The 24843-nt window shown below is 48.6% G+C and overlaps 1 protein-coding gene across 6 annotated transcripts in view; it reads left to right on the forward strand.

Moving 5' to 3' along the window:
• HNF1B (HNF1 homeobox B) overlaps positions 1–22557 on the forward strand; it is a 54703-nt gene extending 32146 nt beyond the window's left edge. For 2 of the 6 annotated variants that reach the window (XM_047833825.1, XM_047833822.1), the window contains exons 5-9: positions 472–632; positions 6326–6458; positions 10479–10673; positions 13570–13688; positions 21613–22557. In XM_047833825.1, coding sequence (XP_047689781.1) covers positions 472–632; positions 6326–6458; positions 10479–10673; positions 13570–13688; positions 21613–21633 — 629 coding nt within the window. In that variant the 3' untranslated portion in view covers positions 21634–22557. Of the gene's footprint in view, positions 1–471; positions 633–6322; positions 6459–10478; positions 10674–13569; positions 13689–21612 lie in introns of all 6 variants that reach the window. The other 4 variants (XM_047833823.1, XM_047833821.1, XR_007147041.1 and 1 more) reach the window with 3 other exon arrangements.
• The last annotated feature ends 2286 nt before the right edge of the window (positions 22558–24843 follow it).

Here is a 24843-nt window from a genome sequence, read left to right on the forward strand (position 1 = left end):
TGCCAGGGAAACATTTCTAGAAGACATTTTGAAGAATACAAGAAATACTCTAGTTAGGAAGAGAAGGCCAATCTCAGCCCCTAAATCCCTCAAGAAGTATGCTGAAGCAAGAATAAGCAGAATCCTTTTGTCCACTCGCTCATTCGTTCGTTCATTCATTCATTCATTCATTCCTCTGACAGATATTTATTGAGTGGTTACCAAGTGCCAAGGCACTGGGGATACAGCAATGAGCAAAAGAAAACAGATAAAAATGTCCTGCCCTCAAGGAGCTTACATTCCAAAATTAAGTAGAGTCCACGCCAGCCTTTACCCTGGAGAAAGCCAGCCAGTGTCTCTCATAGGAAACAGGGGAGGAAAAGGCAACTTTGGGTTCTTGTCATCCACCGTGTGAAAACAAGGGGAGTCAAATGTGTGTTCCAGGGCCCTGAGGACACTCATGTCTGCTGTTGGGTCTGTCTTGTTTTGCAGGAGTCCGCTACAGCCAGCAGGGAAACAATGAGGTCACTTCCTCCTCAACAATCAGTCACCATGGCAACAATGCCATGGTGACCAGCCAGTCTGTTTTACAGCAAGTCTCTCCAGCCAGTCTGGACCCTGGCCACAATCTCCTCTCACCTGATGGTAAAATGGTGAGTACACCTGGGCCATTGTAGCTCTGGAGCTGATAAGATAAGAGGCAAAACAAACACAACTTCTCACAAGGCCTGCCTCAAACAATGAGCCATTGTAGCCCCGGAGGGAAAAACGGGGGCTGTCCAGAGTTGGGACGGAAAGGTAGAGCTGGTGACCCAGCCTTTGGCGGGTGGAAGAGGTGTTCGGTTTGAACCCAGCCAATAAATCTGACAGAGTCCTGCTCTCATTTTATTGATTGAATGCCTCATAAAGGAGCAAGCCGGGTGGGACACTGTTTGTTTTGGGGCAGGCAATGACATTTGTGTTGATAAAATGTTCATTCGTAACCCCCCCCCCCCAAGGCCTCCAAAGCCAGTCTTTTAACCTTAGAGAGTATTTCACTTTGAAACAAGCCCCCTCTTTCTCTTCGCCACACCCTGGTGCTGGCAAGGAGAGAAATTAAGTCAGGATGTAGTGGGTGGCAGGAGATGGAGAGAGGCTTCTTGAACTGGGACATCAGGTGGTATGTCAGTGCGGAGCAGGGCACAAAATGGCGGTGGGGCGGGGCAGGGTGAGGTGAGGCTTACAAGGAAAGTGAGAAGCACCGACTTTGAAGTTCCAGTGACCCGGTTCAAATCCCAGCTCTAGCATTTAATAGCTGTGTAGCCTTGGGCAGGTTACTGAACCACTCTCCGTCTCTCTCAACTATAAAACGGGCATAATAACAGTGCGGTTGTTGGGGGGAACAACTGTGATAACAAGGGAAATACTCAGCACCGTGTTAAATATTCAACAAGTGACTGGTGTTATTGTTAATGTCAGTGTTCCTCTCTTTAACTGAAGTTTTCTACAATCATAACCACAACCCACACCCAGATGTAAGTTTAGCACACTTGGCGAGGAATAGACTCTTTTTGAATTTGAATTTTCAAGGCTCTCATTCTCTAACAGCACGAGTGCAGGGGAGCGCAGCCCTGGAGAGAAACAAGCATTACGACACGAGTAAGGGCAGGAAATGGAAAACTTTATTCTTTGGGTCATGCTCCGTGTTTCAGTGGGGGGGGGGGGTGGGGGGGGGAGGAGCTGCAGGTTCCTGGCTTCCACACTCAAGGTGGAGCCGCACACATTCCCTCAAGGTGTCTGACCCAGGGGCAGGTGGGGGCCAGCGTGGGGGAAGGGGATGGGGAGCAGATGCCATTTTAGACCTTGACGTGTGTGCTGTGTAGGCAACACAGGAATGGTGAGTCACAGGTGATTGAGTCCCCAGCTCCCTGGAGGAAAAACAAAGTGTAGTTTCCAAGAGGAGTGCTGGCTCGGCCAACTCTTGTCTCGGGGACGCGAGCTGCTTTCCCTGGTAGTGGTCTGTGCAAACAAAAATGAAAAGGCGCTCCTGGGGGAGGCATTTTATAGCCCCCTTTCCCTCCCCTCATCCCTTATGCCTTTTCTTCATGAAAAACCATTTGTGTGGCTACTTTGTAAGAGGCACAGACAAGTCTTCATGAGTCACTTTGAGACCCAAACAGGTTAAGAGTAAGGATTGCCCAAGCTGCCCTGGGGAAGAGGGTCTTGTGGAAGAAGTCTTGACTTCTCAGTGCATGAAATCCTTCAAGTCTCTGCTTCTACTGCTTGAAGGTCCTTGGGGTTTCCCTTGCACCCTCCTGCTCTTTTTCGTAAGAGGCAAGTGGCCTCACCCCAAGCCGGGGCTGCTCCAAAGGCAGCCTGCAGACACACTTTCTGCTTCCTGTTCTGTTCAGCAGTGCCCTAATGGCCAGTATATTATTGGATTGATGATTGACCAAGAGAGCACACCTCAACGTTAGCAAACACCTGGAAGCTTGTTTGCAGGGACCAGCTTTTTACTAGTCTCCAACACCCTGGTTCATATGTTATGTCACTATTACTGGATGCCCAAATTCAAGAATCTGTTTTCTGTTAATATCTAACAGGTGCATCACAGATTGTGGTCCACCAAGGCAAGAGTGGAGTATGGTTAAAAATAACACGGGCAAGAGAACCAGTGTGTGTAAGCCTTGGGCTCAGCAATCAGATGGATGTTGCTTAACTTTAGTTTCCTCATCTATAAAATGGGGGGTAATAATGCCTGCGTCATGGGGTTGGTGTGAGGGCTGCTTATAGCTCCGCTGTTGTTTGGGTAAGCCCCATGTGAGGAGTGACAATCTCTTGTGTACTAACTGTCAGTGGGACGTGAATTGGAAATCTTACCCCAGTAATTAGTTTGGGAAATGCTGCTGATCATTTGAGCTTTCTTTTGCACTATCTGTCCCCTCTCCCATACCCAAATGCATTGACAAAAAGCTGGCCAGATTCAGGGTTGCAGTTTGTGTATGTTGAACCTTGTTGTTGTTTTTTTCATAGATAATTTTTTCAATGTTTGTTTATTTTTGAGAGAGAGACAGAGCATGAGAGGGGAGGGGCAGAGGAAGAGGGAGACACAGAATCTGAAGCAGGCTCCAGGCTCCGAGCTGTCAGCATAGACGCGGGGCTCGAACTCATGAATGTTGAGATCCTGAGTTGAATTCAGGTACTTAACCTACTGAGCCACCCAGGTGCCCCCCTCCTTTTTTTTTTTTTTCAAAAGCGCATACTGGGGTGCCTGGCTGGCTCCATCAGTGGAGCATGTGGCTTTTGATCTCAGGGTCGTGAGTTTGAGCCCCACACTGGGTGTAGAGTTTACTTAAAAAAAAAATAATAATAATAATAATTAAAAAGCACATTCTGGATTCTTTCACATTGAAGCAGTATAGCCTAACAGTGAAAAACCTTGGCAGCAAATGGCCTGCTTTCAATACCAACACCACTTCTTGTGCAAATTTCTTTACTTCTTCAGCTTCAGTTTCCTTGTCCACAATGTAGGGGCAATAACACTAACCTCTTAGGCTGTAGGCAGTAAAGCACTTAGCATAGGTGAAAGTTCTGCAAATGGCAGCATTCATGTAATTCAAACCCAGCTGCGTCCTTGGCAGCCCCGGGCTTCCTTCAGTCTTGGTGACAAATAGAAAAGAATGGTTGCATTTTAGTGGGAAGGCACTTGACCAGGGTTACCCCCAAACAGTAAGTATTTGAACTCTAGTAAAACTGAGTTTGAATTCTGGCTTCCTCACTCACTATTCAAGGGACCTAGTGTTAGTCTTGCAACTCTTCGGGGGATCAGTCTCTTAATCTGTAACACAGGGGCAGTGATAATAATGCCCTCCCTAGCTGTGTCGATACCTATTGAGGACAGTCAGTGGAAGCACATTATAGACTCTGAAGCCATGCACATTTAAGTTGTTTTTATCGTCGGCATCTGCGTTTGTCTTTCACCATTAAAATCAAACATTGAAACAGGAGAGATTACCGTCACTTCATTGACTTTCTCCAAAGGACTACATTACCCAAAGGAAGTCCGAAGGCAGGTTACTGATTTTTTTTTTTTTTTAATGACTCTGACATTTTGAAAAACAAGTCCAGCAAACAGGCTGGTTCTCTCTTGTTTGATGTGGTCGGAATTCCTTCTTGGTCACGTGACCCCCCCAACTCCTTTCTCGATGCCCATTTTAAAAACACAAACAAACCTGTTTGGTTTTTTCTTTCTTTCTTTTTCAAATTAACCTTGGAAGCTCTGTGGCTGACCAGGTCAAGGTGGGAGATAGTGTCTTACCTGGGTGCTGGTGTGCGACCTATAATTTGACAAGCTCTGGGAGGAAGGGCAACTGAGTTACTCAGACACTGAATGTTTGTATCCTAACCCTAAAATGTTTCCCAGTGGTCCTGATACCATCAAGAATGTCTGGAGCAGTTCACAATGATGGGAGACCTCTATTTTCCTTCCTTCCTTCTTTCTTTTCTTCCTTCCTTTCTCCCTCCCTCCTTTCTTCCCTCCCCCCCTCCCTTCCCTCCTACCTTCCTTCCTTCCTCCCTCCCTCCTTTTCTTCCTTCCTTCCTGATTTTATTTTTAAGTAATCTCTACACCCAATGTGGGGCTTGAATTTACAACCCCGAGATCAAGAGTCATGTGCTCCACCAACAGAGCCAGCTAGGTGGCCTGAGACACCCTTTCTTAATAATTTTAGAAATTATTTTAAAACTGTAAGTATTAAAATGCTTCATCACCAAAAGTGTGTGTGGGTGTGGGTGTGGGTGAAAGTGATAGCTCCTTATAATTAATGGGGAAACACTGGAAGCATTTCTGAAAACATCAGAATCAAAGCAAGCACATCTATTACAGCTGTTACTGTTTGATACTATTTAGAAAGTTCTAACCAATGCAGTAGACATGTACACATATGAGTACTAGCAAGGAAGAGACCCAGCACATGTGCTTGTGATGTCATTATACGTTTGGAGAAATGAAGAAAATCAAAAAGGAAAAGACACTGTTAGGAATAAATAAAAGGATTTGATCCCCCCCCCCCCAAGGATGTATGAAGTAAACACGTGAAAATCAGTAGCTTTCTCTTACTAACCTATCACTAAAATATAATGGTGAAACAGAATGGGGGCACCTGGGACCGAGGGCTTATTATTTAGTAGCTTTCTCATTACAACATCAGTTCCTTGACCAAAAAAAAAAAAAAAAAAAAATCTTTTAATGGATAGTGGAGATTTGGAAAAGGTAGAGAAGCCCAATGATGTCTGATCCCTCTGCAACCCTTGATAATAATTGCAGGGGTGGGGAAAGTTTCTTTCTAAAAGAAGTTCTCTAAAAGAACTCAAATTCTAGAGGCAGACAGACCTGTGTTTGAATACCAGATATACCATTTACTAGGTTATTGGATCTTAGGCATTATACATATCTACTCTGAGCCTTGGTTTTTTTCATCAGGGAAACAGGGATGGCAGAAGTATCTGCCTCATGGAACTATCATGAAGTTTGTAAGTTAATGTACAAGTGGTACTTAATGGAGCCTGTAGTCCGTGAAAGCTTTCTTGCACTTCTGCCTGGTCCCCAGTCTGCTCTCCCAGAGCATTTCTTCAGTTATTATTTTTAGCAGCCACGTGTCTTTAGCTCCAATAATATACAAGGTACAGAGCAGAACAGAGGATACTTCCAAATTAAGCAAGTGACAGTCCTCTAATACCCCATGGGCAGAAGAATGTCTGAGGCAGGCTAGGAACTCAGAGATAGTCAACCAATGAGGGGCACCTGGGTGGCTCAATCAGTTGAGCCTCCAACTTTGGCTCAGGTCATGATCTCATGGGTTGTGGGTTCGAGCCCCACATCGGGCTGACAGCTCAGAGCCTGGAGCCTGCTTCGGATTCTGTGTCTCCTCTCTCTGTCCTTCCCCTGCTTGCACTCTGTCTCTCAAAAATAAATAAATGTTAAAAACATTTTTTACTTAAAAGAAAAAAAAATAGTCAACCACTGGAAGCATCATAGGGAAGGGATTATTGGGTATTTTACTTCTCTATCTCCAGCATCTAGAAATGTGCCTCAGTGTATGCTTAATAATTTTTACTGAATGAATGAATGAATGAATGAGCTGTGCCAAGGAATTGCTCAGTCATGTCATTAAAAAAAAAATTTTTTTTTCTGTCAGCACAGAACCCAATGCAGGGCTCAAACCCACAGACCGCGAGATCATGACCTGAGCCAAAGTCAGTCGCTTAACCGACTGAGCCCCTAGGTGCCCCGAGTTATGTCAATTTGGACACTGCTTTTTGCAATCCCAGCTCCACTCATGGTGTTTTTGTTTTTTTTCTCCAGCAGATCTCAGTCTCAGGAGGTGGTCTGCCCCCCGTCAGCACCTTGACGAATATCCACAGCCTGTCCCACCATAATCCCCAGCAATCTCAAAACCTCATCATGACCCCCCTCTCTGGAGTCATGGCCATTGCACAAAGTAAGTTCTGTTCTTGGTCAGAAAACTTCGGGGGTAGGTAAGGAGAAGTGTGGGAAGTAAGTCAACCTGAGTTTCAAAACAGTTCCTGGCAGACCCCCTTCAAACTCACCCACCACTTGTAGGATTTGATTCCACTTGTTTAGTTCCTTTTCTCTCTCCTCAACCGTATTTGGATTGTTTAGCCTAAAGAAAGAGAAAATAACAGAATCAAGGTGAATCTTGGGCACAACTCACCAGCTGTGCATCCTGGGGCAAATCATTAACCTTAATGAGGTTCCGTTTCCTCATCTGTAAAATGGGTTGCTGAGGTGATCAAATAATAGTGTGTAGAAACATGCTTGCCAATTTATAAGGCGTGAGTATGTATAATATCATAGCTTATACTTTTGTCTAGTGTTCATTTCGACCCCTAAGTTTGCGGTGGATTTTCCACGAAGTTATGCTGATGTTTCTTTGTGTTGGCAAAGATGGAACAACGATGGGCTTCCTTCTAAACAGGGAATTTCATGTGGTCATGGGATGCCTGTTTGCCCAGTGGTGCAAGTCCAGTGAGAGGGAGCTCTGAGGGAAACTGGCGGAGCATCCCCGAGTCTTTAAGGAGAAACATGGCTGGAGACTGGTGAATGGATCAGGTCCTCCCAGGTCTAGGAGGCCCTCATTCCACATCCTCACAGATGGGCCAGTTCAGGGCATGGGAAGGCTGACTGGGGCCATGTCTGTGGATGGCTCTCTCAGAATCCTAATGTGGATGAGTGTTCGGTGTGTTCTCAGCTCAGTCGTGAGCTCAGGCCAAGTTACCACTGTGACCCTGGGAAGCGCTCCCAAGAAGTCTCAGGAGGGATCGAAGGAAGGCGCATTGCTCATCTTTCTTTTAACGGACATTGTTCCTCTGCCCTTGTGGCCGCACCGACCCCTCTGTATTTTATCACCTTTTCCTCTTTCTCTCTTCTCTCTCTCTAAATCAGCCCCAGCAAAGGTAGCAACTCATCCCTTCTGAGGAGATGGCTTATGTGTTCTTTGAGGGCAAAACAGGGCTGGGCCTACGGGAGGCACAGCTTTCCTGAGTATGTGTGGCTCTCGCTGTATCCTCAACTGCTCAGAAATGGATGCACCCAGGGCGCCTGGGTGGCTCAGTAGGTGAGCGTCCGACTTCAGCTCAGGTCATGATGTCACGGACTGTGCGTTCGAGCCCCACATCGGACTCTGTGCTGACAGCTCAGAGCCTGGAACCTGCTTTGGATTCTGTGTCTCTCTCTGCCCTCCCCCACCCCCCCGCCCACTCTGTCTCTCTCTGCCTCTCTCTGACTCTGAAAATTAAACCTTAAAAAAAAATTTTTTTTAAAGAAATGGTTGCACCCTGCATTTCTTTGCAGAGAGAAATGGGAGTAGAGAAGCATTTAGAGGGCTTACCAAATAAAAATTTATTTTGAACTTACTGCCTTTTCACAGGAATATGGTAACCAGACTAACCCCAGGGTTTGATAATGAGATAGGATATCTAAACCCAGCTTGCTCACCTTCTAGAAGATTTGAGTAAAAGATCCATGAGTAAGATATGCCACCTCTTTATTTCCACAACCAAAATGATACACGAACCACCCCACTCTCCTCTTTTCTTCCCACATCAAGCTTTGGCCGACAGCTACACAATTACATATTTTCTTTTTTTTTAATGTTTTTTTTAATGTTTTTATTTATCTTTGAGACAGAAAGAGACAGAGCATGAGCAGGGGTGGGGCAGAGAGAGGGGGAGACACAGAATCCGAAGCAGGCTCCAGGCTCTGACCTGTCAGCACAGAGCCCGATGAGGGGCTTGAACTAACGGAGTGTGAGATCATGACAAGCTAAGTCGGACGCTCAACCGACTGAGCCACCCAGGCGCCCCCACAATTACATATTTTCTTAGGCACTATCTGAACTAAAATTTTTCCTGGAGCTATTCCATATTTTTCAATCTCGTTCCTCCTAATCTCCTCCACCCACACTTGTCTACCTTCTCCCTGTAGTCCTAATCTACTGCAGGTGGGCAGCACCAGAGTGTAGGTGGTCCTTGGAAGGGTGTGCGTGTGTGTGTGCGTGTGTTTGGAGTGGAGGGAGCATGAACAATGGTGAGCATCAACAGAAAACCCAGCTGAGACACATGGTCCTACCCTACGGAGTGTCAGGATGAAGAATTGCTTGCAGGCACCCTCATGTGGCCAACTGTTGGGTTGAGTGTGTGGGTCCTGCCTGGGGACCACAGAGGCCCATGGAAAAGTGATAACAAAGGCCCCGGCACTGCCAACTCCTCACTCTCTCTTCATCCCCTGGGCTGCACAACATGCTTCTTGGGCAGGAACCAGTGCGCAGAAAGCAGGGGAAAAGGCCACGAGTCACACTTCATGGGAGCTAGGATGACATCAGTGGCTCTGGATCCTGGAATTGAGGCACAGCAACATCACAGACGGTGTTGAAAATAAGATTCCTGGGCCTCACCTCGGAAGTTTCTGACTCATTAAGTCTTGGGTGGGGCGGAGGAATGTGTATTTCTTAAAGAGCTCCCCCAGATGACTCTAAAGCACAGGCAGGTTTCAGAACCGTGCCCTCAAATGTCATCCACTCTAGGCAGGGTAATTTGCTTTTCTGGGCAGGGATTTCCCAAAAGAGCAGCTGTAATGGGCTCCCCGGGGGAACAGCAAGCATCTGGGGCCTCCCAGGAGACTGAGACCACAGTGGAAGGCAGGAGAGGGAAACAGGATATCAGGGTATCAGGTGAGCCCCTGGGGAATGGGAGATAGTGCTGGTGTGAGGGCGATCAGACGACCCGGCCCCATCCCCACCCAAGGAAGCCAGGAGGGGGCTTCTTCCTTCACTTCCGCTCAGGAGACTTGCCTTTTAGGGTTCTGATAACAGTATCAGCTAAAGCCCTGAGTAAGCAGCAGCTGAGGTCTTTGTGCTATCTCCCTGGAGGACTTCCCACAAACCCACTTCTGGAACCCTCTCTGTTTCAGGAAAGGCTCTCTAGGTGTCCCTTCCGCACTTGCCTAGACACCTTTTTCTGGATTTTCTTCTTCCCTCCCATCCTGCCCCCCACTTCACAGAAAGCACAGTCAAAGGAACATTGACAGCCCCAGGAAAGAGGTCAGGGTGTCTTGCCCCTGATCCTCTCATCCCTACTCATACTCTGCCTCAGCTGTCTCCCCCACACTCCTGCCCAGAGATGCGGGACCAGGGACCCAGTCTCTGTAGTGCCGGCCCTGGTTCTGAAGAGGCTTCAGGACATAGGCATGGAGCAGTACCACAGAAGCCTCCCACCCCCAGAACAGAAAGATGGCAAGAACCACTGTAAACTGTCAACCTTTCACTTACGACTTCCTCCTCCCAGTACCTGGACCTCTGGATGCCACAAGCCCTGTGCCACCGGATGAGTTACGTCCACTTCATAGAACTGGCTGAGGTCTGCTGTTTTTCCTGCTCTCTGCTATCAGCAAGAGAATGAGCACCTGACCTCTGTCGGGGTCTTTGCACAAGTCCACTAAATGAGGGTGTTCTGGCTTCGTACTCCTAGGACTGTGGAGGTGGTTTTGTTGTTTTGTCGAAATGTGAGTTCCTGATCACTCCTGCCCTCTGCTGGACAGACAGGCCTGGGCACTAATCTGCCTCCTTTAACTGCCCTGAGGGCACCGGGCAGCCCTCTCAGGGAGTCGGGCCTGGAGGGAGTGGGCAAGCAGAGGCAGCTTTCCCAGGGTCCTGGCAACCTCAAGTTTGGGAGGTGCCGGGATGACTTTGGGAGACTGTCACGCCTCGGATCTGTGTAAGCCCATTTCCATCTACAACTCACTGTGGAATGTCAGCAGGTCGATCTCTCCAAGCCTCAGTTTCTTTGTATAACGGATCTAGAAAGTCGTTTCCTGTGCAATCTCTCAAGCAAAGCTCAGCCTTGCCTGGCTCACAGCAGGGGCTCGGTGGGTGACCTCATCCATGCACTCAACCCTCCCCTTCCCGGAAGCCACCTCTGATCTTTCCTTCTTGCTCCCACAGGCCTCAACACCTCCCAAGCACAGAGTGTCCCCGTCATCAACAGTGTGGCTGGCAGCCTGGCCGCCCTGCAGCCTGTCCAGTTCTCCCAGCAGCTACACAGCCCTCACCAGCAGCCCCTCATGCAGCAAAGCCCCGGCAGCCACATGACTCAGCAGCCCTTCATGGCGGCCGTGACTCAGCTACAGAACTCCCACAGTAAGGATGCAGGCGGGTTGGGGGGGGTGGGGCGGAGGTACCAGCAAGGGCCCTACGCAACCCACCTCTGCCCTCTCTGGATCTGTACTTGCTTGGAAGTATACTGATTTGGTCACTTTTCTCTACCTGTTATCAACCCAGACAGTGTCTCAGCATGACCTTCCTGTGGTCTGTGCCTTTCCTAGATTCCCCCCCCCCCGCTTCCTGGAGGGCGGGCAGGTTTGAAGAGGACAGTTGAGGGCCCACTTTACATAAGTGGAGTTGGAGAAAGAAAGCAGGGTGTAGCACATGTGTGGGACACATGCCACCATTGCCCACTTTGGTACCCATGGAAGATATCATCGATCAGCCACAGTACCTTTTCCTGATGAGCCTCAACTTAGCCTTTTCAATCTGAAAGTCTGAGCAGCCATTACCAGATGGCAAGAGTGGGTATGCAATTTGCATCCCATGTGCCCTCACTGAAATTGAAGAATCTTCTAGAATCCCCGTGCTCTCCAATTTACACACCCCAAACATCTCGAATTGAGAATCATGAGCACAGGTGGAAAATGCCATCTGCATGCCATCCTGGATAAGGAATATTAGCACTTCTCCCCTCCCCCAACCCCCCCCCCCCCCGCTAGTTCTCATATCCTATTTCTATACCTACTCTCAGTCCTGTCTTTCAACCACTTATTTCCCACCCACAGCCAGCCACTAGATCTCTGCCCTCCACCCTGAGCCCCAGGCCCCCAGCCCTCTGGCCATGTCAGGATACAGCCCCTGGCCTACAAGTCTGGGGAGAAATCATGGCAGGCACCATCCCACAGGAACACCAGAGAAGTCTCTGTAATAGAGTGATCATCTCTTGGAGTCAGACACACCTAGATTTAAATCCTGGTCCTGAGACTTACCAGCTGTGTAGCCATTGGTAAGTTATTTAGCCACTCTCTGGGCCTCAATTTTCCTCATCTGTAAAATGGAAATAATAATGTAGAGTGATAATGGAGATGAAGTAAGACTTGGTATGAACCGTGTTTGGTGAGCATAAGAGTGAAAGAAATGCAAGTCATTGTTTATTAAGGGAGTTTTTAATAAGAGGAGGCAGGAATGGGGAAGGGGAGTTTTGTTTCTCCCCGGCTGCCTCAATCGGAGCCATGGGTCTAAGGAAGAGCAACCAAGTTCGGCCTTCTATCCTCAGGCTCTGTCCCCGCCTCAGGCCTGTGGAGCTTGTTTCTACGCACCATCTCACATTCCAATCACGTTTTGTTTTTTGTTGTTTTTTTTTTTTTTGTGGCTTTAAAAAAAAATCTGCCATAGCCTGTAGCAGAGTCTGGGACCATACGTCATGCCCCACTTTCTGTCTTTTCAGGGCCTGGCAATATGCCCCCAATTGTCCCTGCCCCCTCACCCGGGCAGGATTCCTCCATGGCCAGGCCCAGGTGGGACAGCCAGAGACTGGTCACCAGTGACCTGTGGACCACCAAGGACCAGCTAGGGGCCCCGGACCAGGAAATAACCGGCCTCCCTCCACAGGAAGGACAAGCTGGGCTAGCAAGTGGTGACATTTACCCCATTCCCTACTAGAGGATGCTTTGGTAGAGAATAAACTGCTCCCTCCCTCATGGCCCAACAGCCACATGCTTCTGTTAGGTCAAGTGACCTGGAGTTTATATGAATCTGTCAGTTACAGAACTCAAAACGTTCTAGACTTGGTGAACAAGTACTGTTAAAGCTAAAAACCGAGTCACATGCTCCTGGATGTTTTATTTGAATCTTGTCTCCCTTCGTCATCCTTCCTATTTCTGCGATGGCATGATGTGACATACGACGTCATTTTAGTGCGGTCTGGAACAACCCAGATTTATATAATTATTTATAATTGTATAATTGTTGATTATACAATTAACTATATCCATGTCTAATTATCATTGTTAATTCATTTTTTTTTTAATTTTTTTTTAACGTTTATTTATTCTTTTTGGGACAGAGAGAGACAGAGCATGAATGGGGGAGGGGCAGAGAGAGAGGGAGACACAGAATCGGAAACAGGCTCCAGGCTCTGAGCCATCAGCCCAGAGCCTGACGCGGGGCTCGAACTCACGGACCGCGAGATCGTGACCTGGCTGAAGTCGGACGCTTAACTGACTGTGCCACCCAGGCGCCCCTGTTAATTCATTTATAATTGCTTGCATGAGGCCAGGTGCTTGAGTCACGGCAGATACAACAAGCATGCGCTGGCCAGTTCGTTTATGTTTGCTAACTGCTTAGAACTTTTTTTTTTTTTTTTGTCTTAAAATCTCTGATGCGTCACATATGCCTGAGGGGGCCACTTGTTGATGTCTGGGCACCTAACATTTTATTGAAAGTCAGGAGAACACAGGGCGCCTGGGTGGCTCCGTCGGTTGGGCGTCCGACTTCGGCTCCGGTCATGATCTCATGGTCCGTGAGTTCGAGCCCCGCATCGGGCTCTGTGCTGACAGCTCAGAGCCTGGAGCCTGCTTCAGATTCTGTGTCTCCCTCTCTCTCTGCCCCTCCCCCGTTCATGCTCTGTCTCGCTCTGTCTCAAAAATAAATAAACACTTGAAAGTCAGGAGAACAGAAGTGCTGTCCACTACTACATGAAAGACACTGTGCAAAGCTCTTTGGTACAAAGTACTTTCCACATGATGTTTTCTAACCCTACATTCCTATTTTACAGATGAGGAAATTGAGGTTAAGTAATTGAGCGAGGATTTAAACACATGGCTGGTGTTTTTACCCCAACACACTGCCTTCCAAAACATCGCCGCCGCCACCACTGCCCTTCCGTCTGCCTGGGGACACAGGAGCGATGGGATGGGATGGGGTATCTGTAGCTGTGCATGTGCTTGTGTGATCTCAGCTTGACTCTGTCTTCACTCTGTCTCTCCAGTGTACACACACAAGCAGGAACCCCCCCAGTATTCGCACACATCCCGGTTTCCGTCTGCGATGGTGGTCACGGATACAAGCAGCATCAGTACGCTTACCAACATGTCTTCCAGTAAACAGGTAATGCCGGCAGGAAGTCAGGAGAGGGCAATGGCTGGGGCTACTGACGTGCAGAGAGCGTGGTGCGTGTGGACTGAGCCATAAGCCTGGTCCTTCCCAGGCTCCTGGTTACTTGCTAGAGGAATCCCTGAGGTCACAGGGCAAAGAAGATGGGCCAGAGGCTAAAGGGACTGACTGCTCCCCCAGCTTTGCCAGCAAGAGCAAAAAATGACTACAGCTTGATAAATCACTGGAGACTGGGTGACACAGAGCCTTTAGGTAGTGAGACTGAGTATTCCCCAGGGGATTAATCAGTGAGCCATAGAAAAGGTGTTTCCAAGGGAGACTCAGGAAAGTCACACCCTCTAAAGAGTTTCATGCTTTGCAAGAGGGACCCCTTTGAGGATTTTCCACAAGTTAATCAATGGAAAAAGGGAGTAAGCAGTCAGGGTCCTGAGGCCAATTCCCCCAGTCCAAGACCCATGCTGGACCCAGAACGCTGTAAGCCCCAGAGAATGACTCAATTCAACCGACCCATGGAGATGCCCCAGTAGACAACCTGGCCTTAGAGGGGACCTGCATTTACTTGGTCTGCTGTCAAGAAGCTTGGAATTGACTTCCTGGTGCATGAAAACTGGGAAATCCAGAGGCTTAGTCACTCTTTCAGTGAATGGCTGGTTCCCACCTCCATGCAGGGTTGATGGAGTAGCAAAGACAACCAAAGGTGTGGCTCATCATTGCCGCTTGGACAGCTGGACTGTCACGGGACACTGAGAGTTAGGAAATAGGACAAGATGTCTGAGCATGCATGACAATTCCAGAATAATACAATAGGACCTTTTAGGAGCTGGGGTCTGTGCAGTGTGGGAACTGTTTGGCCTTTATTGATTACTAGATAAGTAGGCAACAACCTTGAACTTCATGTCAGTGGCTCTCAGCAGGGTTTGGTCTTGTTGATGGTCTTTTATCCACCTGAGCCCTGCGAATCACACCTCCTCCACTGCCACATGCTGCCGAGCAAGTTCTTTCATGGGCTCAGGTTCTCTGTTCTTCCCTTTGCCCACATCTCCTGGTCCTGCAGTGTTGTGGAGCAGTAGCTTCTGTTCCTGGTTTGCCACTTGTTTGGTGACCTTGACCTGTCTGAGCCCTTGTTTCTTCAGCTTTAAAATGAGAGTTGTAACATCTCCTTATTCTGGAGATTCAATGAGGTCATGTAGATTAAGGGCCTGGCATGTCCTGGGTGTGTGCGTGTGCGTTCATGAAATGCGTGCACACGCCGTGCGCGCGTGCACACACACACACACACACACACACACACACACACAGCCTAGGTAGCTGGGCTCTGGAGGTGGGGAGAGAGGGAGCATTGTGTGGGACCGGCTCTGCCACTCTTCTCTCACCCAATGGAAGATGAAAGGACACCCCCTGTTGCCCTGCCCTTCGACTCCCGTGCGATTTCCCACTCTTTGTAGTGAGCAGGGAAAACATTTATCTGTGCTCACAAATCTCAATCAGGGGGGCAGCCAGGCGCAGCAGCCCTGCTTGGGAATACCTTCCCCTTTGAAAGGTTTATCAATCCATCTGCCGCTTGGTCAGCCCTAGACAGGGCTGTGATTAATTATTCCTGTCTTCCCCAAGTTGACTTTGATGCTTGCTTGTTGAAACAGGCCCTCTGAATTCAGGAAATTGTCTCTTAATCAAAATACTTGGAGATGCTCTCTGAGCATCTGGCCCCCAAATGGCGTCTCCCCTCCACTGGACAGAGTGGCCAGCCGACCTTGAAGCTGCATGAACAGCCCTCTAGAACCACCGTGAAGTTGTCCCTAAGTCCCTGGATATTCCAGGAGTCTGGTAGTAGACACATTTCTGGGATGATAAGAAGGATGATCACGCTTAGGATAAAACTATTCACATAGCATTTTATGTTTACACTTCTCATGAACAGGATCTCATCATTTCTTTTTATTGAAACTTCCTTAGTACAAAGGAATGAACTGAGGCTCAGAGGTGGAGAGTGACCTTCCCAAGGTCCAACAGGTGATCACTTCTAGAGCTGGACCTTTAGACTCTGGGCTTTGGCTCTAAATCCTAGACTCCTTCCACCTAAACAATATTTGTCTTCCAATATCCATCTCTAAAATACCCATGGTATTTGCTGCTGTTGTGGAGTTAACGGTCAGGAACAAGGGTAAAATCTAGCCCACGTAGGTGTTCCAATCAGGAAATTTCCTTCCTACAAACTGAAGAAGAGGAAGCGGGGGGAAGGGCAGAACGAAGTCAACTGAGGGTACAGGTGCTGCCTCCTGACGGCAGAAAGAACCAAGGTGAAGAAAATTTGCACTAACTCTGTTCCCAAGGCAAAGGGTCAGAAATGAGTTCCGGTGGCAATTCTGCTTTCTCTTTGTTTTAAAGTATTATTTTCCAAAAGGAGTTTTAAGACCATTGCTGGGAGTTGGGGGCACATGGTGTGAGGAGGGGAAGATCCCTTGGTTATAAGTATTGGGTGAACGGCTGGGTTAAAGGCGGGGCTTCTCCGAATCTTTCACTTGCTGCTGTGTGCCTCGAATGGGGCCATTAGTGTGCACAGAAGCTCCGGGCAGAGGGACACATCCTGGGCAGTGCTACTGTAGAAGCACCCCAGAGTTCTAGGAAAGCCCAGCAGCCTTGCATTAATCCTGGTTCCTTCCCCACTCGCCATGTGACCTTGGGCAGTTGATTCACCCTGCGAGACCACTTCTGTGTCTCTCGTGGAGAAAATCCTACCCACCCCCCACCACACGATCTTCAAAGTGTAGGAGACAGTGTCTGGTACATGGTCAAGTACTCAGAGTGCTAACCCCCTGTTTCTCCTTGCCACCTGTGATCCTGTAGGAGATACTTTCTATCGACTTCTTCAAAATGTAACTCACTGAACTACATGGGGTCAAAGGAGGTTCACTCCCAGGATAAAAGCAAATAGAGCAGGGAATGCCTTTGTGCTTAGCCAAATGCCTGGGCTATAGTAGACATTCAGTAAATATGAGTGAGTGAGTGAGTGAGTGAGTGAGTGAGTGAGTGAATGAATTCAGAACTAACATTTTTTGAGTGCCTCCCATTTCCATAGCAGCACTCCGAGTGCTTTTCCATTCTTACCTTTCGTGGCCAACCTTCCCCACCCATTCTGCGAGGCCGACTTACAGAGCAAAACACTGAGCTTCGGAGGTGGGATGGGATCTGGCCAAATTCACAGATGATGAACCTGGAACTCGACTTCCAGACTACTGTTCTTCTCACTCCAAATCCATTAGGCAATGCTCTCCTTCTAATATCCATTTTTAAGCACTCATAAAAATGACCCGAGGTTATGTAGGTAAAGGCTAAAACCAGGATTTGAACTTGTATCTGATCCCAGTGTTTTCCATTGTCAGGACAGACGTGCCCCAGGGCCTTGTGGATCACATTTCAGGAATCTCAGGGTGGGACTGTCTCACCTGCAGCTCCTGCCCTCCGTCCTTTCCAGAGCTTATGCCTCCCCCTCCTCCTCAACCTTGGGTGCTGGCGAGTTACCATGCAAGTGGGTCTGTGCCTGAGCTCCTGCAAAACAATGCCCCGCCAGTCTGGAAACCAGACCGCAGCAAGCACCGACCTTGGTTAGAACAAGTGTGGGCAGGCTGAGAGCCGAATCCTGTTTCCACAACCTCTGTGCCTACAGCTCCACTTCCTAGTTTATAGAGAGGTCAGGAGAGGGCCCCCAGAGCAGCCACCAGTCAGGGGTGCTGACAGGGAGGTGGACAGCCTTGCCATAAATCCCTGGCAACTATTCCACAGCTTCCAACCGTCTCTGCTGGTGGTCAGCCAGTATGGTGTGATGATTAAGAGCACCGACTTGGGAGTTAGGCAGACCCAGGCCCAAGATTCTACCACCTTCTACCTGGGTGACCTCAGGCAAAAGTCCTAGCCTCTCTGAACTTCAGTTTCCTCATTTGTAACATGAAAATAATGATTCCTCTTCTGGACGGTCATTAAAAAGACTGAATGCTATAAATCTTGTAAAATACCTAGCTTGGTGCTTGGCCCAGAACACCCAGCCCATGGCGGCTGGGGTGAACTTGGCCTCCCCTGCTGGCAACCCTGAGGAAGGAAGACTGTAAGTAGCATTTATTTCTCCGTGGCCTCCCTGTGACCACACTCAGAAGGTAGAAGGAAATAACCTTCCTCGTGTTTAAGAGCATAGACTTTTCTGTTGTGAGACCCTGGGCAAGTTATTTATAATCTTTCTAGGCCTCAACTTCCTTGAAGTATAATCATTACTTCTAATTAATGGAGCCATAATTAATCTAACTTAATAACAGCAGGAAGTTATCTGTACTCACGGTCCCTACTTCCTCACCCCCAATTCTGTCTTACGGCTATTCCTGATGGGCATTTGTCCTGACACCGCATTAGAACCTCTCCGGTCCAGCTCACAAGTACCGCCATATTGTCAAACCCAATGGGGACTTTCCGACCTCTGCCTCTGACACAGCTGATCCTCCCTCCTTTTTTCACTTGGTTTCTGGAACGATACCCATTCCTGGTTCTCCCCCACTGTGGCACTCCTCATTCCCATAGCTGGCAGCTTGTTTTCCCAACATTTTGTTGTTGGAGGGCCCTATCACTCATTCTCTTCTGTGTTCACTCCTGGGTGATCCCCAATCCCATGGCTTTGGATCAAGCATACACACTGATGGATCGTGTACTTCTGTCTCCAGTACAGACCTCTCCCTTGAGTGGCCCATTCACAAAGCCGGTGCGGCTCGGGCATGTACATGCAAATGCCCGGTGTATCTGACAAGCCTCACCAAAATAGGAACTCTTCATTTTGCCCATTTCTCCCTACTCGCACTGCTTCGTCCTGGGGCTTCTCCGTTTCCAGAAATGGTAACCAGTTATTCAGGTGAGGTCCCTGGGAGTCTCCTTGATTCTTCTCTGCGTGCCCTACAACCAGTCCATGGATAAGCTCTGCGTCCCACATCTGAGCACTTCTCACTCCCCACCAGTCCAGCCCCTGCTCTCACTGATGCCCTGCACTGGCCCCAGCTTCCCACTCCTACGTCCACTCCTGCCCCACGATGGTGGTTACTGTCTGTTCACTACGCAGCAGCCAGAATGATCTCTTAAGAGGGGAAACCAATCATGTCACCCCCACCTGCGTCAAAACTCTCCAATAGTGTCCCATTGCAACCAAGCTGAAATGGAGGCTTCCAAGGCCTCCTGCCGTGTAATCAGCCCCCTGCCGGCCCTGCCCTTCTCACTTCCTTCCTCTCCTCCTTCTTTCACCTGGCTTCAGCTGAACCAGAATTGAAGTGATCTCGCTTCAGGACTTCTGCATTTGTGGTCTCTTCTGCCCCCCAAATTCCATAATGCACATCTTTTCATGCTTGCTCCCTCATTTCATTCAGCTCAAATGTCACCACCTCCAGGAGGCCCCTCCTGATTCCCCTCTATAAATTATTCCCTTTGCCTTCAAATCACCCTAACCTATCATCATGCTTATATTTCTACAGAGTGTTCATCTCCATCTGAAATTTTATTTTGTGCACATATGTACAATATGTATACACATGTGTGTACACATACATATATATTCATTCACTTTATTGTTCAGATCTCTCTCTAGAATATAAACTCTGTGAGGGTATGGACAGGGTCTTATTTGTGGCTGCATCCCCTGTGCCTAAAAAAGTGCTAAGTATGTAGAAGACATTCAAAAATGTATTAAATGAATGAATATAATTACCTGCTTCAAAGGGTTGATGTGTGAATCCAATACAATGACGTGAGTAAAGTCCTTCCTTAGCACAGTGCCTGGTACACAGTGGGACCTCGATAAACGTTAGCTCTTACCATATATAATCACCACAGCTACCACCCCTTTCAGAGGGAGGTTCCCTCAGATCCTCTGGGCAAGGCCCCCGAGGGGCTGGGTGTGCCAGGCCTTGGTTCTGAGGGACCACAGCGCACCCCTTATCAGCTGTTTGTGTTTAGACTCTGAAGGGGACAAATAACTCTAGTTCCTTTGACAACATTTAGGGCTCTGCCACCATTTTATTATGTGAGCAAACATTTGATAGCTGGGAAGCCCATCCCTAATGACAGGTCATAGAATCTCGCTGGCGTCTCCTTATCTGCCCTTCTTGTTTGCTCTTCTATTGAAACCTGCAAGGTCACAAGCCATTTTCTCTCTCCTTCCCTGAAATCTGAAAATTGGAAAAGGGCTGATAGTGGGAAGTAAAGAGACTCAAAAGTGGGGGCGGGCGACGGGAGGAAGAGGAGGCAAAGGGTATCAGAGGACCCTGACAAGGGCCTCAAGAATTTAAAAGGGTCAGAACTGGTCCCTTCAAATGAATGCACAGCTCAGTCGCATTCTGAAGAGGTCTCGAGGGCCATACGGACTAGGGCACCACCCTGTGTAGCCCAGTGTTAATTCTGAACACTTCCCATGTATCGGCTCACCCGATCCCTCTACAACTTCCATTTTACAGATGAAAAAACTGAGGTACAAAGAGAATACCTTGACCAAGAGCACAAAGCCAGTAGAAGACGCTTAACCTCAGAGCATAATAGAAAGAACATGTGCCAGGAGGGTACCCGGAACCAGTTTGAATTTCTGTCTCTATGCTGTCCTAGTTCTAAAACCCTGGACAATTCATTTTCTTTGAACTCGTCTTCCTAATCTGTAAAATGGGCATAATGGCAACCTCATACAGGATGATGGCTGGGAGCACTGATTTATGAGATAATAATGGGATAATAGGCCTTTCATAGTAACGGTAGGGGGGGCTGTGCGTGTGTGTGTGTGTGTGTGTGTGTGTGCGCGCACGCACACTTATGTGTGCTCCTGAGTGTTTAGGGAAGAGTCTTTAGAGAAAGAGCCATTAAGTCAAAAGGCAGAACAAAAGGCAAACAAGTGAAAGGGAAAGAAGAGACAGAGGGAAGCAAAAAGGGCCTCCCTGGAGGGAAAAGGACGGGAATGGTGTGCCATGACGGTTGAAATGAATGAGGCCGAGGGCTCTGGAAGTGGCGACTCCTCTCAGGAGGTTTCTCCATCTGTTCTGGGGTCTCCTGCCCTCGTCTGGGCATCAGAGGCCTTCAGCCCAGGTCTCTTGTCCTATTAGGAGCAAGCCTACAGAGAGCACTTTCCCACACTCCTTCCCTGATGGGTCGTTTGAGCAAGTGGCCATTTTCTCATGTGCTCACGTAGATCGGCAGCATTGGCACAATCTGGGAACTGATTAGAAATGCATGTTCTTAGGTCCACCACAGGCCCACTCCATCAGAATACGCATTTTCACGGGATGTCTGGTATTCTTAGGTCCATTGAAGTTTGGGGATCAATGGTCTAGGGGACCCCAGCCCTTAGAGGTCTTAGGAACAGGACCCTGACTTCCATGAGCGGCAAAAGCTCCTGTCCAGCTGCCATTGCAACCACACCAAGCACATCATAAAACCCACTCTCAGGGCACCTGGGGAGAAGCTTCCAACTTCGGCTCAGGTCATGATCTTGCGGTTTGTGACTTTGAGCCCCACGTCGGGCTTTGTACTGACAGCTCACAGCCTGGAGCCTGTTCAGATTCTGTGTCTCCCTCTCTCTCTGCCCTCCCCCCTCTCAAAAATAAATAAACATTAAAATAAAAACCCACTCTCAAAGAAAGAGGAGCTTGACTCCAGAATAAAGGTCAGTGAGTTATGATTAATTCAAGGTCCCCAGCAATTCACTTCTCTCTTCTGAAGTGGCCAGAAGATCTGGCTCCCGAGTGTTCCTAAAGGGAGTGTGCTTCAGGACCAACACTGTGGCATCGAGCAGGCACTAGGTCCTTGGCCCTTTGCCGGCTGACTTGGGTCTCAGCTCCCCTGGAGAAGACAAACCAAGGGCCATTGTCCCCGCTAACTGCACACGGCTGAGCTCTCTCTGCTCTCTCTGCAGTGCCCTCTCCAAGCCTGGTGATGACCACACATCACTTGCTTTGTGCACAGCAACAAGGACCCTATTTTCCACACCATCACCCTCCGGGCAGCTGTCACAGAAAAGCCCAGTGACCTGACAAGCACCTTCGAGAGGTCTCTGCTTACCTGACATCTTGCTGACGCTTCAGACAGCCGCTCCGAGGCGCAGCCCTTCCCTTCTATGCAGTATTGTCGCCATGCCTCTCCCAAGACGTCAAGTACTCCCATCCCGCCCACAGGCGGGAGACAAGAAACCACAGAAGAGGAAGAGAGAACGCTGTCGTGCCTGCATTATGCTCCTTCATCGAACAAACTGATGTGAAAACTTGAATCTGTTACTGACAGGAGGAGGACACGTGCTGTTGAACTGAGCCAAACACACTGTAAATATCTGCAGACTCCCCCCCTCCCCACCCCCTCCCAGCTGATCTCGAGATTTCTTTTGAAGAAGTAAATTTGTCCAATGGGTGTAAACTATAACCTACTGTAATTAAGTGCAATTTCCCCTCCACTCCCTTTCGCCCCTACCCTGTATATAATACTAAAGTGTCTATTAGTTTTCTTTGTAAAGGTCAGAGTTGAATTTTCAAAGTGATTTGCCCCCTTTTTTTCTCCCCCCACGGAGATGTATCCTGAGTCGGAAGTGAAGCCTCTGCCCCTTTCCCTCAGGCCTGGACACACACAGGCACTGTACGTTTGGGACTGACTGCCAGCCAACTCCAATCTCCTGATGTTAAGACACACCTCTGGATCCTGGAGGGGCTGAACATAGTGTCAGACTAACATCCTAGCTCCCGGTGGGGCTAGGGGTTCAGTCAGGACACCACCCAAGAAACCCCCAAGGCAAGGAAACTGGCTGCTTCATAGCACAAGAAAAAGTTACCCTTTCAGAAAGCCTCCCATTAAAACGATTTATTTTATCACCGCCCAGAGTCTCATATTTCTGTCTCTGACATTTCCCCTGCCCCGGTTCCACCAAGAGCCCCTGGTTCCTGTTCTCCTTGGAGTTTTCCACTTAGTCCATTGGATTCATGGCTACACGTCCTAGTGTCTTCACACCAGCTGTACTGCTAAGGTAAGAAGAGTTAATTCCCCTCGCCAGACTCCACAACCCCCCACCCCCACCACCAGGGGATCTGGCCACAGTGGGAGCCCACACCTTTGTCTTCCCTGCAACTCACAGGAACAAAGGAATAGAGCCAGCTCTTGGTGACTCTTCGTCATAGGGACAGATTAAAAGCAGAAAGAATGGAAACCCTGTGGGTAACTTTTTTGGTCTCGTTTCAAGCGTTAATCCCAGTCTTCCTTCTGTGGAGCTGTTAGTCACTAGGAGAATGGGAAAACTCTTGTGGTTGCCGCCTCCTGTCCAGCTTTGCCCCTCGGGCCAGGATGCTGACGAATAAAAGCCAAAGGCCTGGACACTCCACCAGCAAGGACATTGCCACAAACAATCCAGTGCTGACTTCAGGAAAGAGGATGTACCTGTCTTCCTTGCCATCTCCTCTTATACAGCAGAGACCTACCAGCATGTGGTTTCTTGCTTCAAGTCAGAGCATTTGCCAGGCGCAGTGTGAACGAGGGAATTGTGCTGAGCAGGTCGCAAGCAATAGGTGCAGTGGAAGACGCACTTCGCGGTGATCTGGGCAGATTTACTGAGTACGTATCCTACTATGTGCCCAGGACAGGGATGGGTAGATAAGGAAATGCCGACCTCCTTTGGTTCCCGGCTCCCCTGGACGATGTCACGTGAGCTGAAGTGGTCAAGAGGACATTCCTAGTTCGGTTGAGAGGAGCTGGGGCGGGCCACTGCCAAGCACCACGTGTCAAGAGAGGCCAAGATCCCCTGTCACTAGTTGAGATGTCCTATTGGATAGCTCCTGTGAGTTCCAGCATGAGGAAGGGAATACAGGCCTCAAGCCCGAGCCTCAGTTGGAACCCCATATCTGGACTCACGTTGTTTCTGGAACAAGTATCTTAATTGGGTACATTTTAGATCTTGCATTATTGCGATAGCCCCGAGAATGCAGAAGGTCTTTTCATCCAAGCAGTCATGTGGGCAGAACTGGAGGCTGACGGGAGTGAGGATAGGTAGGCTGGGGAAGGTTCTAGGGACTTTTCCTAACCAAACCCTATATAAACCAAGACATGTGGAAGACAACCCTGGCAAGGTTATCACCTCCCTTCTGCATCAAGCAGGGACCTTCTATACTGGCTCTACAAGGGACAAGGAGGCCACCATGTAGGGTTCAGGTGGAATTACCCCCTCTGAAGATTTACTTGTAACTAAAAACTCTCATTCTTCCCCCAGAACTATATGGACTGACATTTCCAGGGCCTCTCTTTACACCTGGAGCCCAGACTGACAGATGGCTCTGTTTTCCCATGACCTACTGTCATTTTCTGGGAAAAGCTCTGGGGAAGCAGATTTCATTTTAACACTCATGGAAATGAAATCAGTAATGAAGACCTGCCTTCAAATGCATTAACCTTTTCCATGTCAAACAGTGGACTCTTCCCCCAACTAAAGCAGAGATAACTGGGGGGTTAGCCGCTAGATTCAGGGGGATAAGAACACAGTGTAGACACCCAGGGAATCTGATTTCTTGGCCCACGGCTGGAGGCAGGTCTTTGGTATTCATTTGGGAGCCAGAATGCCCTGATTAGAATCTCCAACTCCAGCACTTAACCCCATCCTCTGTGTCCTCCATTAAATTGAGTAATGATAATAGTACCTCCTGTATAAGGTTGTTTGAGGAGTGAATGAGTTGAGACACTTGGAAGTGTAGCTGGTATGTTGTGTTATCAGTACTCTCTCATCCCACAGTGACATCTTGCATGGTCTTCCAGGCTTTGTTGCTATTTCCAGATAACCTCACTACAAATCTGATGCTTGATAAAACAGCTGGTAAAGTGATTTTCTTCATTTCTATGGTGTATGGCAAATCCAGCCAGGGACAAAGGATGAGTCAGGGAGGAGGCATCTGAGGAAAGGAGAAAGGCCTGACCGAAGAGAGTCTTTGTCTCCTAAAGGGAAAGAAGAAGGTGAAATGTGGTGACCATTGCAGGAAGTATGAGAGCCAGGAGGCTGAGACTACAGCTGGTAGTGGTCCTAAGGGTCGGTGGGGGGCATGCCAGAGGAGTGCCCAGAGCAAGCAATGGTGTGGGTCAGGAAGAAGCAGGAGCAAACTTCTTCCCAAGGAAAATCAGGGCT

The sequence above is a fragment of the Prionailurus viverrinus genome, chromosome E1 (assembly GCF_022837055.1).
Source record: "Prionailurus viverrinus isolate Anna chromosome E1, UM_Priviv_1.0, whole genome shotgun sequence".
NCBI lineage: Eukaryota > Metazoa > Chordata > Mammalia > Carnivora > Felidae > Prionailurus > Prionailurus viverrinus.